The sequence below is a fragment of the Pan paniscus genome, chromosome 2, assembly GCF_029289425.2.
Source record: "Pan paniscus chromosome 2, NHGRI_mPanPan1-v2.0_pri, whole genome shotgun sequence".
Lineage (NCBI taxonomy): Eukaryota > Metazoa > Chordata > Mammalia > Primates > Hominidae > Pan > Pan paniscus.
Window position 1 is genome coordinate 138373320 of NC_085926.1, and position 17358 is coordinate 138390677.

The 17358-nt window shown below is 44.0% G+C and overlaps 1 protein-coding gene across 1 annotated transcript in view; it reads left to right on the forward strand.

Moving 5' to 3' along the window:
- Positions 1-17358, forward strand: part of CLSTN2 (calsyntenin 2) — a 640674-nt gene that overhangs the window by 524751 nt on the left and 98565 nt on the right. Inside the window, exon 8 of the mRNA XM_034957513.3 lies at positions 6611-6732. Within this exon, the coding sequence (XP_034813404.1) occupies positions 6611-6732 (122 nt within the window). The remainder of the gene's footprint in view (positions 1-6610; positions 6733-17358) is intronic.

A 17358-nucleotide genomic window follows, 5' to 3' on the forward strand; every position in this document is an offset into this window, starting at 1 on the left:
TAGGGGTACAGACACAAAGGATGTAAAAGCTGGAATCAGTGGTTTTCAAACTAGATTCCTCAGAATGCTAGCATTCCCAGAAGTGCTTTGGGGCTGCTATAAGTGAGATGGGGGAGAGAGAGGAATCTTTATTCCTACTTCAAACAAAGAAGCTCCACCTTTACTGTATTATATACAGTAAGATTTCCAAAAGCTATCTTTTGAATAAAGTACTGCTAATTTAGAATAGTAGTTTGAACACCTCTGACATATATAGTAATGATAGCTACCATTCGATAGGCTTTTCAGCATGCTGAGCCTGTGCAAGAAGTTCACGGCTTGGTGGTTAAAAGTCCCCTAACACTGATTAGCTAGGTAACCTTGGCAAGTTGTTTAGCCTTTCTGTGTCTCACTTTACCTGTCTGTGAATGGGATGTTATAGTAGTATCTACCTCATAGGGTTCTTATGAGGATTAAATGACTTCATACTCATGAAGTGCTCAGAACAGTGCCTGGCACAAAGGAAGTATGATAATCTGTGTTAGCTATTACTATTCTAAACACAAGTCTCTATAATTATTTTATAAAAGCCTTATCGTTTTTGCCATTTTAAGGATAAAACATTCCTTAGAGGTTGACTAACTTGTCACAAGTAGTTATACAGTCAGTATCAGAACTAGAATGTCAGCTTAGATCCAACTAAATCCAAACCTATGCTCTTGTCACTACACCCACCCATCTCCACACACACATACACAAACATCCCAAGATCTTATGCAAATTGTACAACTCTGCATTTAATTATAATTCTACAATTTCCCATTTCAAATACAACTTTTGCTAAAACACCCAAAATAAATAACAATCACAGCAGATGTAACAGTAAAAAGACAATATAGAAGAAGAGCTGAAGCTCGGCCTCTGCTATTGGACAGCCAAAGTTTCCATCTCAGCTTGACCACTTCTTAAGTCATGACCTTTCAGGAGTTGCTAATCTCTCCGAGCCTCATTTTCCCCGTAGGTAAAATGGGGAAAATAAACATGAAATAAAGTATGAAATTACTTAGTAGCATCACATGCATAAATCAGTGTTCCAGTAATTTATTTGATGTTGTTATTATTATTACTTCCAGTTTTATTCCTCATTACACTGCTACAAGAATGCCACATTCTCTGTTTCAACTGATCTTTATAATAAATGTTAATATATTTTCTGGATGCAGAAACTGAGAGGTGCCTGGCTTTCCCTATTTATATAGCAAGTCTATGTAGAAGTCAGTGCCAAGGACAGGTTTCTCTTTGGGACCTTCATGCAGGAAGGTGGAGGTTTGGGACGCAGTTCAGTAGCCTGTGCAGTGCCCTGTGAGGTATTCCCATCATAATCCAGGAGCCAGCATCCCAATGAGACAACAGCCTAAGAATGTGCAGACAAATGCAAAGCAGTGTGAGCTGGGGTCAGTGGCCATGCACATATAGTCCTTTCTGAGCTATATCGAGTCCCCAGGGAGGTAAGTCAGACAGATATAAATGTTACTGCTTACAAAGGAGGAAATTGGAATATGGAAGGCTGAGTGATTGGCCCAGGATGACACAGATGATTATCAAGAAAGACAGGATTGGACCTAGATCCTCTGACCCTGTGTCCCAGGCCCAAGCTATTGCACCAGTGGTCCTCATTAGAATATATTAGTGCACTTGTAAAAACGTGTAGATGCTAGAGCCCCACCCAGCTCAATAAGAATCTTGGAGGAGCCTAACGGGAAGCCATGGCTGAATTTGGCCTCAACTGTCATCACAGCAGTCCCCTGAGAAGGCATTCAGCACCCCCAAATTAGCAGCACCCAGTGTTCAGCTTGGGCCCTTGTGTGAAACAACACTCAAGATTGGCACAGAGAAAGTGGGAAGATATTTCTCTAACTTTTCTGACAGCAAGAAAAAAATCTATAAATACCCCATCCTAAATTAAAAAAAAAAATCCAGAATAAATGAAAGCTTGATTATAGCTTTTTTACATCAAAAATTTTTTCAAGTTATAAAGCAATGTATGTCTATAGTGGAAACATGAAAAACACAGAAAAGCATAAAAGAGAACACACAAATTACCTAAAATCCTAACCACTAGGGAGATATTTTCTGATAACATTTAGTACATTTCATTACAATGTTATTTTTGCTTCTGTGTATATGTAGAATGTCCTTAAACTTTTATAATATCTGTGATATTATTATGTCATCAGTTACCTTTATATAACATTATCTCCACATCATTTCTCCATGTGATAAAATATTTTTTAAAATATGGATTATTTGGGAGTTTAAAACTCTGCCATGTAGATTTATCATACTTCATGTCACTGGCCCCCTTTCATTAGATATTTAGATTGTCTCCTTTTAAATGCAAACACAGCAATGCTGTAAAGAGGATTCTGGTATATACCTTTTGGACATTTCTTATTATTTCAGCCAGAAGTTGAGTTACTGATTCAAATAATAGAAATGTTAGGAAAGGAAGCTTTTGCTGTAAATTGTCAAATTGCTCTTCATGAAGATTGCACTAAGTTTGTCTGGTGTACTAAGTAAAACTTACTAATGCTGTTCCATTATAAATTATTTTATAGATAGCTGGATAACAGAATTGACTAGTCAGCAAAGGCTAACTGCAAAAAAGAGAGAGAGTACCACTAACACCACTACTTCCACCAAGAAAAACATCTCAGTAGGTAACATTCTTTCCCCATGGTTTTACCTCCTGTCATTGTCCAGCAGCCCCACGTGGGTCTGGAGGGTAGCAAGCTCTACTTTGCCCAGAACACTCAGTAGCCAAGGATTCTTGCATCATCTGCTGCTGCCATTTTCAACCACAGAACAGAAAGTAAGGCTAGAGCTGAACACAGAAGGATTTTATTGGCCAGAATAGAAAGTAGCATGTTTGACTTCTAATACACATTCCATTTGCCACAACTTGGTCACATTGCCCCACCTACCCATGGGGGAGGCTGTGAAATGAGTTTAAATGTGAACCTAGGAGCATAGGAAATAGGGTTAGGTGAACACATAGCCATGTGTCTACCTTGAGGTCATTGTGTGCGGCCCTGTGCCCCTCTAAGCCCACCTCTGTTGGGGTTTACCTCTCCATTCCTCCCATGAACAGTGCACTTTCCAGTCACCTTCCGTGATTCCTCCTCAGCCCCTGCCTTGTCGCAGTAATCAATACCCTCCTACACACACATCAGCTCCTCTTGCTGGAATCTTCTTCCCCTGGCATGTAGCCCTTTTCTGTCTCTGAGTTTGAACTGAGAACAATGAATGATCAGTGGCTACGTACAGTGCTAGCCACTTCCCTACAGGGCTTTATTAGAGAGAGGGGCCAACCTTGTTCAGCAATCACCAGGTGAGAGAGATGGAGGTGTCAGCCTGGTAGAGAGTGCTAGGATGGTCCCCCTGTCTGCTAGGAAAGGGATGGGGGTATTTTCACACTTGCAGAGGTGTCCAGAAAACCACTCAGAAGGATTGAGGTTGTCGTCTGTAGAAAGGAAGTGAGAACCTTACTTTTGCTGCCAGTTGGCTGAGCTGCAAACACTCTTAAGTCTGCTCCAGGCTGGTGTCAGAGCAGAGCCCAGGCGAGTCCTAGAAAGGCCTGACTCATGTCAAGTTTAGGGTACATGAAAGCTTGGCCCTGATTCTTGCCCAGGGTGTCTGAATGCAAGTGAATGACGGGGCTGCCACAATTATAGGGTGAGGAGAGAGGGGCCAGAGGGAGAGCAGGTTCCCTGGTACAATTTGGCAGAACACAGGTGTTTTTGTTATTGTGGGCCAAAGGGACATCCAGAAATGTGCAAGGCTAGCAACCAGAGGGCTGCATGCCAGGAAGAGGGGCCCCAGTAGCAGGAGCTGATGCTGGAGGGGATTCCTGAGAGAAGGGAGAAGCTGAGGAGGAATTACGGAAGATCAACTGGAAAGAGCATCTTTCGCATGAGGAATTTGCCGCAAGCACAAATGTCCCAGCCACCCAGAAAAGGAGTGTGTCACTTACCATATCAATTCCTATGTAAAGATTTATAGCAGGGCCATCCTTACAGAGGGTGGGGAGGTGAAGATGGCAATTTGGAGACCTCTGCAGAGCCTTTGGAAAATGAAAAACTCTACTGGCTTTCTAAAGAGACTTTATACTTCTTTTCCTCTCATCCATATTCCCCTACCTCTGACCATGTTTAGAGCTAGGAGGAGGTTGGGGGATGAGGACGTGGAACAAGAAGAATGAAAGATCTCACCCCGTCCTTTCCCTATTGTGGGCCACCAAGCCACGGGTAAAGACTGAGTGGAGAAGAGGAACATCTATTTTAACTGGATGAGAGACTGATGTTTGATTTGATTAAACCCTTCAAGACTATTCTAATTCATGAAAGTGAGCAGAAGGCTTTAGGATCTACCTGAGACGTGGACAGAGAGAAGGGAAGAAAGATTCAACGAAGAATTCCTAAGGACAGGAAAAGGAATAAAATGGATTCCTGAGCAAATCGCATCACCAACACAGTGAATAAATCAGGTACCCTGGCATATGAGTTGACTCTACGAATTCAGAGAAAGGGAGTAGAAGGAGGAAGAAACTTCCCAGGCCAGAAGCTGCTGTAGTAGAGTGAGGTTTGCCCGTCCATTCTTCTTGTTCCACCTCCTTAGCCCCAACCTCTCCTAACTCCAAATAAAACTAAAGGCAAAAATTCTTCCTTTCTATGTTTCCTAAGAGTTATCAACAGAAGCCACAGAAAAGTCAGGTATACAGTGATGAGGGGGACAAGAAATCTTTAGTAAAATCCCCATAAGCAGTCCTGGGTGTTTTGCCAATCCAGAGGCTAAAAATGGTCCCCCAGATGTTGGCCGAGGCCAGCCCTGCCACAGTAAGACCCTGACCATTCTCCTTCCTGCCATCCTCTGGTTATGTTCTCAAGAATGGTAATGCTTTCCTGAAAGCACTACTTCGTTGTGTTGCCCTGATCATGAGGCAGTGTGATAGTCCTTCTAATAAGTAACAGTTAGGGAGCATTTGTTCTGGGCAGATGCATTCCACACATTTCCTCATTGTATCAATTAAGAGGCTTTCAGCTACAAGGAATGGAAAGTCCAGACCAAACTGATATCAGATAACCAAAAAATCAAACTAATACAGAGAATGTGGGTATCTTGTAACTGAAAACATCCAGAGCTATGAAGGCTCATGAAGTCATCATCAAGGTAAAGTGTATCTAAGGCCTGGCTCCTTTTCTCTGCAATTTCTCAGATCTGTGCCTGTAAGTGTATCCATTTTACATTAGCAAATATGGCTGCACAGCTCCAAGCCTCCCAGTGGTATAATAAAACTTCCAGCGGGAAGGAAAGTATCTCTTCTGTTTGCTTTCTGCTAAAAGAGCAGTTCTCTCCCAGAACTGCTGAGAAAAGTGCTCATATCACTGGCTTGAACTGAGCCACTTGCCAACCCCTGACAGAAGCTTTGAAGCCAGGAGAATGGCCTGCACTAGGAACATGGTCATGGATCCTGAACAAGTCATGTGCTGGGGGATTCCCATGAGCCTGTTTGGCCAGGAGCAATCAGAGCCCATCCTAGAAATGTAATTGGTATTGATTCCTCCCTATAAACTTTATAGGCATGGTATATACAGGATGTACAGGAATTGGTAGCAATATTCCATTCTTGGGATACATTATGATAATCCAGCTTCAATGTCATGATATAGTTAAGGAAACTGAAGCTCTGAGAGGTGAAATGATTCTCTCAACATCACCCAAGTTACAACTCCACCCAAAGTCTATCTGAATCCAGGGCCCATGCTCTTTCCACTACACATGGGCACCTGCTCATCCAACCAACATTATGGAGCACGCGCCTCCTGGTAGATTTCTGGTGTGTTCGATAATGTAATAAGGTTCAAGTTCTCTAAGAATTGGTCAAAGAACATTTCCTCTTCTGCCAGGATCCATGACGTGAAATTTTCTAAGCAGGAAAGGAAGTTTCTACATTAGAGGAAAACTTCCCATTAATTGCCTGTGTATGGGGAGGGGATGTTGGAGTCACAAAACTATCTCTAATGCTGGAAAATCAACCTCTCCCCTCCTCCCAGCAGCTAAAAGTGAGGCAGCTCTGCTTCATATAGATTAGGCAGACAGAGAAGATGTGGTCACTGTTGTCACTGCTATCTGATGAAATAAAATAAAAACCCAGAACTCTAGAAGAAACCAGTATGTTAAAGGAGCACACAGTGACTGATGTGATTGGCATATAGCTCCCTAAACCCTCCAGAAGCATCTGTAACCAACAAACAGGGAGCTTGCTAACCTAAGTAATTTGTACCCTGGGTCTGATGCAGTATCTGAGTACAAGTTAGGTGGGTATTTAAAGTCCAGATGTCTTCTCAGCAAGAGTTTGGCTGTGGGTTTTCCTGAGTCTTCCTCTTCCACTTTGGAAGAGCTCTATCATGTGCATTATAGAACTATCATCAGAGCCAGTTGTAAATGAGAAGACTGGAGTGCCCATGCCTTTGTCCTCTGTGCTGTGCTAAGTGAGTGAGCAGGAAGACTCCTCTGGTGGAGGCTGACACAGGGGTTCTCTCACTCTTCAAACCTTCTTTCTGCTTTTCAGAAATGAACCGGCATCACTATGCCCTGTATGTGCACAACTGCCGCCTCGTCTTTCTCTTGCGGAAGGACTTCGACCAGGCTGACACCTTTCGCCCCGCGGAGTTCCACTGGAAGCTGGATCAGGTATGGTGCTCACCTCACACCTGCTGCTACTCATGCCTCTGCGGGGGTGCCCAGTCCAATCCAATGGTGATGGCAGTGGGGAGGCACTGCAAGGTCCTGACCACTTGCTGAATTTTGGAAAAATCAGCTTAGGGAGACACACAGCATCTTAAAGTCAGGAAGGAAACTGCCTCCTTATAGCCAGGTGAAGGTGGAAAGGGATACGCTTCCCAGCTGGGATGCTGCTGGGTCACTGGACCTGTCATGTGCGGTTTGTCCATTTGCTCCACATCGAGCTTGTGGAAGCCAGTTCTCCTGATCCCCAGGCCCAGTTATGATCTCTGTTAGCACATCTTTAAATCACAAATGCTCCATGTCTTCCCTTGGTGCTCTACTACCTCCTTTGGGTGACACAAGGTTGAGGACAGGGACTTGAGGGCTTTGAAGTAAGCAGTGACACAGAGCACCTTAGGCAGTGCATGCTCTTTTCTGAAGTGGAAAAATTTGTGACTCACTCCAGAGCCTCATGACTTTTGATCACAAGAGCCACTGCATCATACTTTCAATGACAAAGCAAGTGTCTGGTGTGACTCCAAAGCTTTGAAGTATGTTTCTGAGGACTGTGGAGCATTAACGGTGGAAGTAGTACTCACTTTTCTGGGTGGCTGTGCCATCAGGAAGCGTCTATGTAGCAAGACTAGAGTTGGCCTTTGCTTAAATTTGAAAGGGACCAGGCGCTAATTGTTAAAAAGTGTTTTAAATTATCAAGAGAAAGAATGCCAGCAGTCAGAAAATGGGATTAAGGAATAGATGCTGCTTAATGAGGCAGAGGAAATGATGCCCTTTCTCTGACCCTTCCTCCCTGGGGCCCCAGGACCTCATTTTGTTTTTATTCTGCCCCTTCCATATGCTGGGTTAAGCACTTCTGGGACCCCCAGTCTTCTTTACTTCATCCAAAGCCCACTGTGTGTACTACACTACCTGCCTCACCTTGCTGAGGGCTGACTGATTCATAATCCTTTCCCTTCTCCTTCTTTGTTACTATATCTCCACCCCCACCCTCTCTCTGTTCCATCCAAGTCTCCAGTCCTCCAGTAAGCTGATCTTGGAGTGTTACTAGGAAGTATTCCAGGAGGAATTCATTCACACTGAGATGGAAATGATTGCTGCCACCTTTCATCCTCATAGAAGTACACATGTATGTTCTCTAAAACAAAGATTCATTAACTCTAAGGAAACTCTCAATGGTGGAACTCCAGGCAATGTGACAAGATTAAGGATGCCAAGCTGATGGAAAAGTTGCTAGGGGAGCCCAGTGGCAACTGCCTAATCCACTCCCAGTAAATCCCATCCTGCTGTATGCTAATTCTAAAAATATGGCATCTTGATTAGTCTATGTTCCTCTGAGTTAGGAATTCTGAATCTGGTAGGAATTGTGAAATCTTGACATTGTTTATTTTATTTCTCAGCAACCTCTCAGCTATGTCCTAAAGTGCCATATGGCTTTTATGGGATGTTTTAAAATATATAATACAAATTGAAGTGAATTAAAATAAATTCCATATTGTGAGGGTTTTTAAAATAGGAACATTGCTATACTGGTTGAGATAATTATAGATATCCTGAGGCATTTTCTAAGATGGGATTGAGAGGCATTGATGCAGGCAAATGAAGTCATGGGCTTGGAAATTAAAAATAGGTGAGGAAGGAATTCTGGTTCTAAAGATAAAGATATAGTGAATCTAGCAGGTTCTAACATCTGTTCCCAAAGTGGTGAATTTAAGGAGGAGCTGAGATTCACCAAACACATTCCAAACTACCCTGATCTCATTGACTACCGTTTATCAATGCCTGCTCTGTGCTAGGCAGGATGCATGTGGGAAATTATTCTCATCTCTGCTACAGCCCTTCCTGGTGGCTAATGTGTGGCAAGAGACTGAGGTCCAGTAGCTTGCACAAGGTCACACAGCAAACCGTGGGTAGGACCTGCCCTTTCCATTATGCCCGGCTGCTGCTTTGGTGTGCCAGCTAATTTGAAATTTTAAAAATTTGCATTTCTAAATTTACAAAAATTTTAGAGATCAGAATTATCACTGAAGTACAAAATGTTCATAGTCTTGATGAAATCCTCTAAAATGGTCACTTCTTCATTTTGCTCAAGCTGTCCTGTTCTTTGTCAGCTCAGGCTGCCATAACAAAATATCACAGGCTAAGTGGCTTAAATAATAGGAATTTATTTTCTCACAGTTAAAGGTGTTAGGAAGCACAAGATCAAGGTGCCAATTTGGTTCCTGTTAAGAGATCTCTTCCTAGCTTTTAGAGGGCCTCCTTCTCACCATGTCCTCACATGGCAGAGAGGGAGCACTCTTGTGTGTTTTCTTCTTATGAGGAACCAGCCCTATCGAAATAGTGGTCCACCCTTTTGACCTCATTTAACCTTAATTACCTACTAAAGGTCCTAGCTCCAAATATATTGGGGGTTAGGGTTTCAAAATATGAATTTGGGAGAGGCACAATTCAGTCCATAGCATTCCTCTACTAAAGAAATTAACATTTAAAAAGTTTAAAGACTGCCTGTTGATGATCAGAGCCCCAGCTCACCTGCACAGCTGCCCTCCCTCTGAAGGGAACCACAGTGAGTAGGGTGTAGGAAACCTCAACAGTTCCCATGCTAGCAATCCAGTGGTATATACTGACCAACCCAGAGACCCCTCTTTCTCCTTACTCAGCTCCCTGTGTAGACAGAACCTTGCCAGAAGTTTCTTGGGTGTAAATCACTTGATGCCCAGAATGTGCATACCTAGTAAGGTCACCTCCCCCAGGAGGCCATCCTGGGTCACCCCCATGGGTGGTTTGCCTCTCTTCTCTGCTCCCCAGTCTCCAGGCAGAACTCCATCCCCATTCCTACTGTTCTGTAGTTACCCATTTATCCTGCCTGTCTGCTCACTTTGCACTGAACTCCTGGAGGGCACGGTAGTGTCTTACTCATCTCCAGCTCTTCTGTGCATGTTATAGGCATGAGCACATGGTTGGCGCCCAGTAAATGTTTGTGTAACAGTGAATGGATGTCAAGATTAAAAGAAGGGAGAGATGAAGTGAGGCAGGGGAAGAGGGAGGGAGAGAGGAAAGAGGAAAAATCCAGAGATCTTTGAAAACCTCCGGGTGATTAATTGATCTTTAGACTCATTTTATTGAGCATTTTAACATGCTTAAATGTTGCCATTTTTTACTCTCTGGATTTTAAACATTGTTCATCTTTGATCTTGATGTCTTATTTCAGGATCTTACTAGATTTACCACCAGTGGATTTGTAACTGTTACAGAACTTTCTGGCCTTGGCCAGAAAGGACTCAAGCCAGTCTAATGTATTGTCCATATTTTAACTCCTGGCCTACCTTGGGAATTTCAGCATTTTATCTGTTCTAATGCCTGATGGGGACTCGCTTATTTCTTTATTCAGCAGTTTATTCTGAACACAAACTGTGCTCTAGGCTCTGTGTGGGGTACCTGGGATTAGTAGCTAAAATAAGAGTCTCTGTTCTTTAGAAGTTTCCATGATAATGGGTCAAACAAACACATCAACAGACAGTTTACAATTCCATGTGATAGGCACGGTGGGCTGGGGCCGGATCAGGGGAGTCTGTGGAAGCCCATGCAGGGGCACCTGGGGCTGAAAGCCTGGGAAGGCCTCTGGGAGGGAACATCTGCAAGGAATGTGGAGTTCTCTGTGGTGCAGGGCAGGGCAGCCTAGTGGCAGAGCAGTGAGCAGGAAGGCTGGGGTCAGGGCGTGTGAGCTCTCAGTGTGGTGGGGCATAGGCACAGGCATGGGGCGGAAGGAGAAAGCTTTGACAGGTATTGGGACACCTTGTGGAGGAGCAGGTGGACATTAAACCCCAAATGGCTTTTTATATCATATTATTGAGTTGGCGCTTTATCCCCAAAGGAATGGGCCATAATTGAAACATCTACTATTCAAGAGAAGACTGATAATTTTAGAGATGGGAAAATATAGGGAATTCTAGTATGACATTCATCAGATTTATCAAGTTTAAGCAAATATAACTCATGCGAGGCCATTGAATGGAGCCGGTGGCAGGGGCTATGTTAGAAGCTCCCCAGGAACCCCAGCCCTGGACAGACATGTTTGAACAGCGGCTCTTCATGGCACTGAAACCAGGCACAGTGGTTTTCACATAGCCCTTCAGGAGTGCTGCTGAGAGAGGCAGTTCCACAGAGGCACTGTGTGCTTTAGGCAGCCCAGCCCCTCTGCCCCGCACCGCAGCAGGCTCTGGCCAAGGTGGATGGACAGCCAGGTAAATCTATTACCAGGCAGCTCCAGGAGATGCCTGTGACAATCCAGGGCATCTCACTAAAGCCATCATAATGATGAGGAGAATGTCATTTTAATGGGATTTTCACTTATGATCCACTAATGCAAATCCCTGGAGCCTGCAGTGAGTCATGTGCAAACCCAGACAAAAGCAGAGGAGAGTGCCCAGCTGCCAGCACACACAGGATAGGTTGACTAACTTGCAGCCCCTCCTGGCTTTAATATCATTTGGATATGGTTGACTCAGTGTCACGATCTAATAATCTTCCCTTTGGACCTGGTATGGTGACTGCAGGGAAATCTGCTGATGTTTTACATTATGTTCCACTTATGGGAAGACGCAGCTTGAGTGACAGCCTCAATTGACCAGCAAGCGCACAGGTACCCCCAGCTCACATAAGGAAAAAAGTGCATCTCTGAAAAATTGCAACAAGCACAGGATGCAAATGTCGGATTCATTCAGTTGGCTGTTGCCCTCTCTGTGCCAGAAATTGTACTAGGCATCAGGGATCAAGAGAAGAACAACACAACTCCACCCTGGGGAAACTCAGCCCTGCTCAGTTTATACCCAGTTTACATATCCTTGGGAGCATCTTTTGCAAGAATCCCAAACTCTAATAATTGTGGGTGGGAAGAAGCATCAAGATGAGTGACAATACCTGGCTGGGTGAATGTAAGATTCAGTGGAAAGTAAAATAAAGTAATAAAGGTTTAGCCACTACACATCTATAAACTATACAAGAATCTGGGCCTCGTGCTGCACTTCCAGTTGCTCAGAAGTTAGAAATCAGATTTCTATGTAAAATTTCTCAACTTTAATATGTGCTCATTTACAAAAACAGATCATCTGGCCAAACAAAATATTCTGCAGTCCACCTTTACTCTCTGGTCTCTGGTTTGAGATTACTGATTTAAAAAGCTACTATTTTGATACAAGAAAGCCACACAATAATGCGTCTGAGAAGTTTGGATCCTCTTAAGAGGATTCACCTTTGTGAATGTTTCCAATTCTCTCTGCCCCTGCCCTACCTCCCATAGAGAATGCTAAACTCCCCAGTTTAGCAATGAGGGGAGCTTCTCAGGTCCCCAGCAGCCCTTCACCATACCCAGAGGGTCCCTTCAACCCAGGTCCATGGTTTGGTGGTGGTATTCCTCCTTCTCATATAAATGAGCATAAGTCACAGCCCGAGTTCCCCAGAGCCAGGATTTGAGCACATTTGTCTTGGGCCAGAGCCTTTGCTTATCAAGTCCATTCTACTTGCATAGAATTCTAAAGCTCCTAGAAGGATCTAAAAGTGAATACATCCTTTATTCTTGGTGAGGAAAGTGTGTTAGAATGATGCAGAGTCAGTTTACTTGCATCTGCTCATTCGGTTTCACGGGGAGTCAAATAGGTTAGTTCAATCATTATTATAACCAAGTGCCAAGGAGTTAATTGGAGAATGGTCAGTGCAGTTCAGACCGGTCATCTTAATGAGCAAAATAATTGGGCATTGTCAGCACTCTAATCCTGCTGTTAAAGACTAGCTCTTGGCTTCATTGGGCATGTTTCTTCCAATGCAGCAGGCCACTCTGCTCGGCATCCCTGCCTGTGCCCTGCCCTCATTAAGACCATGTGTCCTTTAGGAACCAGTGTCCTAAACAGAGGGGGAAGGATGTCCAGAATGTCTTTTTTTTCTCTCTCTCTTTCAGGCAGAATTCCGAATGACTTTTTCTATGACATCAAATTGCAGGGTTGTTCTGGGTGAATAATATATGTATGTGTGTTTTGGAGGTAGGGAGACAGTCACAAATAGTGACTCACTTTGGATATGCAAAGTGAACCTAGTCTCTCTTTATTTCCCCATGATATATATGGCTTCCTGACAAGCCCCAGTCATATTCTAGTCCCTCTCCCTGACTGTTTCCATTTCAAAGAGAGCCTCAAGACATTTGGAGAGAGTTGGCTTCTGTAGCTTCATGGTGTTGGCAGAGAAGGGTCCTCAGACCCACATGGGACATCCTGGGCTTCTCAGGTCAGAGTTGTGCAATGGTTGGATTGTCCACTCTCTGGAAAGGTAGCTGCTGGCATGCATATCCCATTTGTTCTGCTTTCTTTTTGAGAGAGTGCCAGTGTGCTGGCACCCAGCACTGCACCCACTGCCTGAGCCATGCTCGTTCCATCTTAAAGCCCCTTTCCTGCAGCTTTTCATCATGCCCCAGATTCCTGCTGCATGACTTCTCCTCATTATTCTCATGCCATGTCACCTTACCTGGCACCTCTGGGCTCTGTTAGGTGCCTGTGGCAGACGAAATAATGGTCCCCAAAGATGTCTACCTCTGAACCCCAGAAAGCTGTGAATATGTGGCATTACATGGCAAGACGGTGTTCGCATATGTGACTAAGTTAAGGGTCTTGAGATGGAGAGATGATTTTGGATTATTCTTATGGGCCCAATATAATAGTACGTGTTCTTATAAGAGGGGAGGCAAGAGGGTAAGAGCCAGAAACAGAGATGTGAAGATGGAAGCAGAGGTCAGAATGATGTGAGACCATGATCCAAGGAATGCAGCAGCCTCTAGAAACTGGATAGGGAAGGAAACAGATCCTCCAGTACAGCCTTCAGAAGGGATGTGGCCCTGCTGACACCTCCATTTTAGTCCAGTGAAATTCATTTCAGACTTCTGACGTCCAAAACTATAAGATAATAAATCTATGGGGTTTTTTTTGGTTTTTTTGTTGTTGTTGTTGTTTGTTTTTTTGAGACAGAGTCTTGCTTTGTTGCCCAGGCTGGAGTGCAGTGGTGCGATCTTGGCTCACTGCAAGCTCCGCCTCCCGGGCTCACGCAATTCTCCTGCCTCAGCCTCCTGAGTAGCTGGGACTACAGGCACCTGCTACCATGCCAGGCTAATTTTTTGTTTTTTGTTTGTTTGTTTTTTTTTTAGTAGAGACAGGGTTTCACCGTGTTGGCCAGGATGGTCTCGATCTCCTGACCTTATGATCCACCTGCTTCGGCCTCCCAAAGTGCTGGGATTACAGGCATAAGCCACCACACCTGGCCAAATCTGTGTTGTTTTAAGCCACAAAGTTTGTGGTAATTTGTTACAGCAGCAATAGGAAACTAATACCTCACTCGTGAGCCTTTGGGAGCCCTGGAGCTGCCTCAGGCTCATAAATCAATCCACCTCCCATCTCCCTACACCTTGCTGAGGTGACCCTGGGCCATCATTTCTGAAGAGGTGTGTAGGCTCTTCTGTACACCAGTGTATGATGTCTCTACCACAGGTCTCCACAGCCCTCCCCTTCCAGCTTGGGTACTAGGGAGGAAGGAGGAAGAGGCACTGCTTTTTAAAACCCCCATTCACTGCTTGCTCCTGGCTTTTCACCAGGCCTGCTTCCTTATAAGCCTCAGGACTAGGATCCCCATGGAGCAGATTTGGAGCTTTTCTTTTTTCTCTAAGTCACATTTTTCTAATAGATGAAGGTGCCAAATCGCCTTACCTGCTACGAGAAGTGGAAAAGAAACCTTTTGTCTGAGTCCTCTGTGCTTGGTTCTGTAAGTAGTAAAGCAAATTCATGAAATCCTCTTTCTCTTGACAGCGCTTCACCTGGAAGCTTAAAGTTGACAAAGTTGATATGAGAATTAGATTCTCTAGACCATACCTGCCTTTCCCCTAAAGCAGCACAGAAACCCACTTTACCCAGCCAATCTGCTCTGCAGTGCACACCCTGCGCTCCTGGACCTTTCTGTTTTTCTCCTCAGGGCCTTTTCCAAGGCCGCAGGAGTCTGCTGGGCTCCGGCGAGCACAGTCCTGAACCACGGCAGTGTTATCACCCCTAGGAGCACCCCTCACCCAAAGGGGTGCAGAAGCAGTCAGTCCTGGAAGTTAGGAGCAATTCTGGGCAGCACCCTGCACTTTCTCAGGGGCCTCAGTGGAAAGAAGCCCCCACTACACGCAATGGCAACCTTAACACCCTCTTGGATTGGCTTTTCCTCCTTCCTTAACTCATTCTCTTCACTTAATCTGTCCTCCTAACCTAGAATCACCTTCTAAATAAACTCTCTGCTCTAGCTCACCCTTGTAGTGCAGGTAGTTTCAGATCTATAGCAGGCAATGAACAAGTAGTGACTGCTATGATTATCAGCAAGTGAGAGACGTCTGCTGTGTTGCAGAGGCTGTACCATGACTAAAAGGAGGGAGTCACCAAGAGACCACAGTGAAGTGAATAAAGGGAAGGAAGTTTAACAAAGTGCAGATCGGTGTTGTCCAATGTTGATGGAGCATATTGCATACCTAACTAATAGAAAAATCTGATAAGCAGATAATTCCATATGTGCCCTATTATAGACATAGTCTCCACAAACACACTGATGGTTTCCATAGCTTATTTAACATTACATCCTGAGCCATTTCCTTGAAGAGCTGATTTCTCAAAGTTTTCTTGGGTTTTCATTATTACTTGGATTTTCTTTATTTTTCTTCTGAAGAGCCTATTCTAAAGAAGAATCCACACTCTCAGTGAAGAGAGCTACAGGGATGCCGTTCTTTTCCCTGTTGTCGTCTCACCCACTTCCCCTGCTTTCTCATCCCGACTTGGAGTCTAAGGTTATATCACTGTTAAATCTCAACAAATCAAAGATGCTAATGATTCTACATTTCTCCCCTTTTGCTGGCAAGCTTGGATCCTGTCTGGTCTCTTTTCTCCTGAGGAGCACCTGCTCAGCAATTCCGTTTGCTTCTGTAAAATCATTATTTGTGTTTCAGGCTGTACATCTGCCCAGAGGCAATGAATGCATGTTTTCAGTAGACATCCCCTAATACATATTTAAAATCAGCATTAAAAAGAAGGGAATAATATAAACATTAAAAATAATATTGTTTTACAGTTAAAAAGAATGAAGTAATGTCAATACAATTATAAATGCTTAGTAAATCAAATAATCTATTCAATAATAAATGAAGATACTCAAGCCATGGAGTGGTCCTGATGGAAGCAGCAGGAGCTCAGTCACTGCACTGATTGTGTCGTGCTTCTACCTTTCTCGTTTCCTTTGGGGATTGGTGCCAGTGGGAGGGAGGGAGGCGTCTCCTTGGCTTGGAACCCAAATGTTTGCTTTCATAATATGAACGATATTTTCTGTCACTTCCACGATATGAAAGCGCAAAAAATTGGTAAAATTGAATCCTAATATGTAATGGCCAATTCATTGCTAATCCTGCTTACTTGGGAGACATGATGCAAAGGCACTGGCCACTGTGAAGTCTGTGTGCAGTGAGAAGGGAACTTGGAACCAGCATTTTTTCAGTTCTTATTTATATCAAGCACTTTCTTTTAGTTTTAACAAAAATCATTCCATTTAGGCAAAATGCCCAGATTATGGATGAAGAGTGGAAGATATAGCAAGGTGCTTTCCACATCTCTCACCTGAGAAGTGGAAAAACCTTGTATATGACCTCAAAACATACATACTCCAAGAGGGTAAAAAGCACCAGTCTTAACTTGGGTGAATGTACAATCGAATATGCACGAGGACAAGAATATACTCATATCCCTAAATGTTTAGAACCAGGCATGGATGTCCATTCAGAAACAGATTTCAAGTTCAGCTCATCAGGAATCATGTTTTAGCATCTTTTTTTTTTTTTTTTTTCTGATATGGAGTCTTGCCTGTGGTCCAGACTGAAGCGCAGTGGCGTGATCTAGGCTCACTGCAAGCTCCGTCTCCTGGGTTCACACCATTCTCCTGCCTTAGCCTCCCGAGTAGCTGGGACTACAGGTGCCTGCCACCATGCCCAGCTAATTTTTTTGTATTTTTAGTAGAGATGGGATTTCACTGTGTTAGCCAGGATGGTCTTGATCTCCTGACCTCGTGATCCACCCGCCTTGGCCTCCCAAAGTGCTGGGATTACAGGTGTGAGCCACCGTGCCCAGCCTGTTTTAGCATCTTTTGAAGCAAAGATCACCTCGCTCCTGAGACAAGGTAATGAGAAGGCTGTTCATTCCATAAGACAAAAGAAGGCTGGAGCCAACTTCCCAGGGAAGACTACTCCTTTGAGGAAGTCTTAAAAAGCAATAACCCTGGAGGCCCAGCAGCGAGATTAATTTGCTCTACCATCCCTGCTTACTCCCAATATCCTATGAGTCATTTGTTTCCATCCTTAATGTCTAAACATGCAAATATTGCTGCACTTACTACTCATTAGTTTAGCTAAAGGAAGTGCCCTTTAATTATACCTCTAAATAATGAACCTCCTTCATCACCTTGACAATCAGTGCACACTTAGAAGGAAGCAAGGTCTCATTATGAAGCAGCTACTGCCTCCCTTGGTTACTT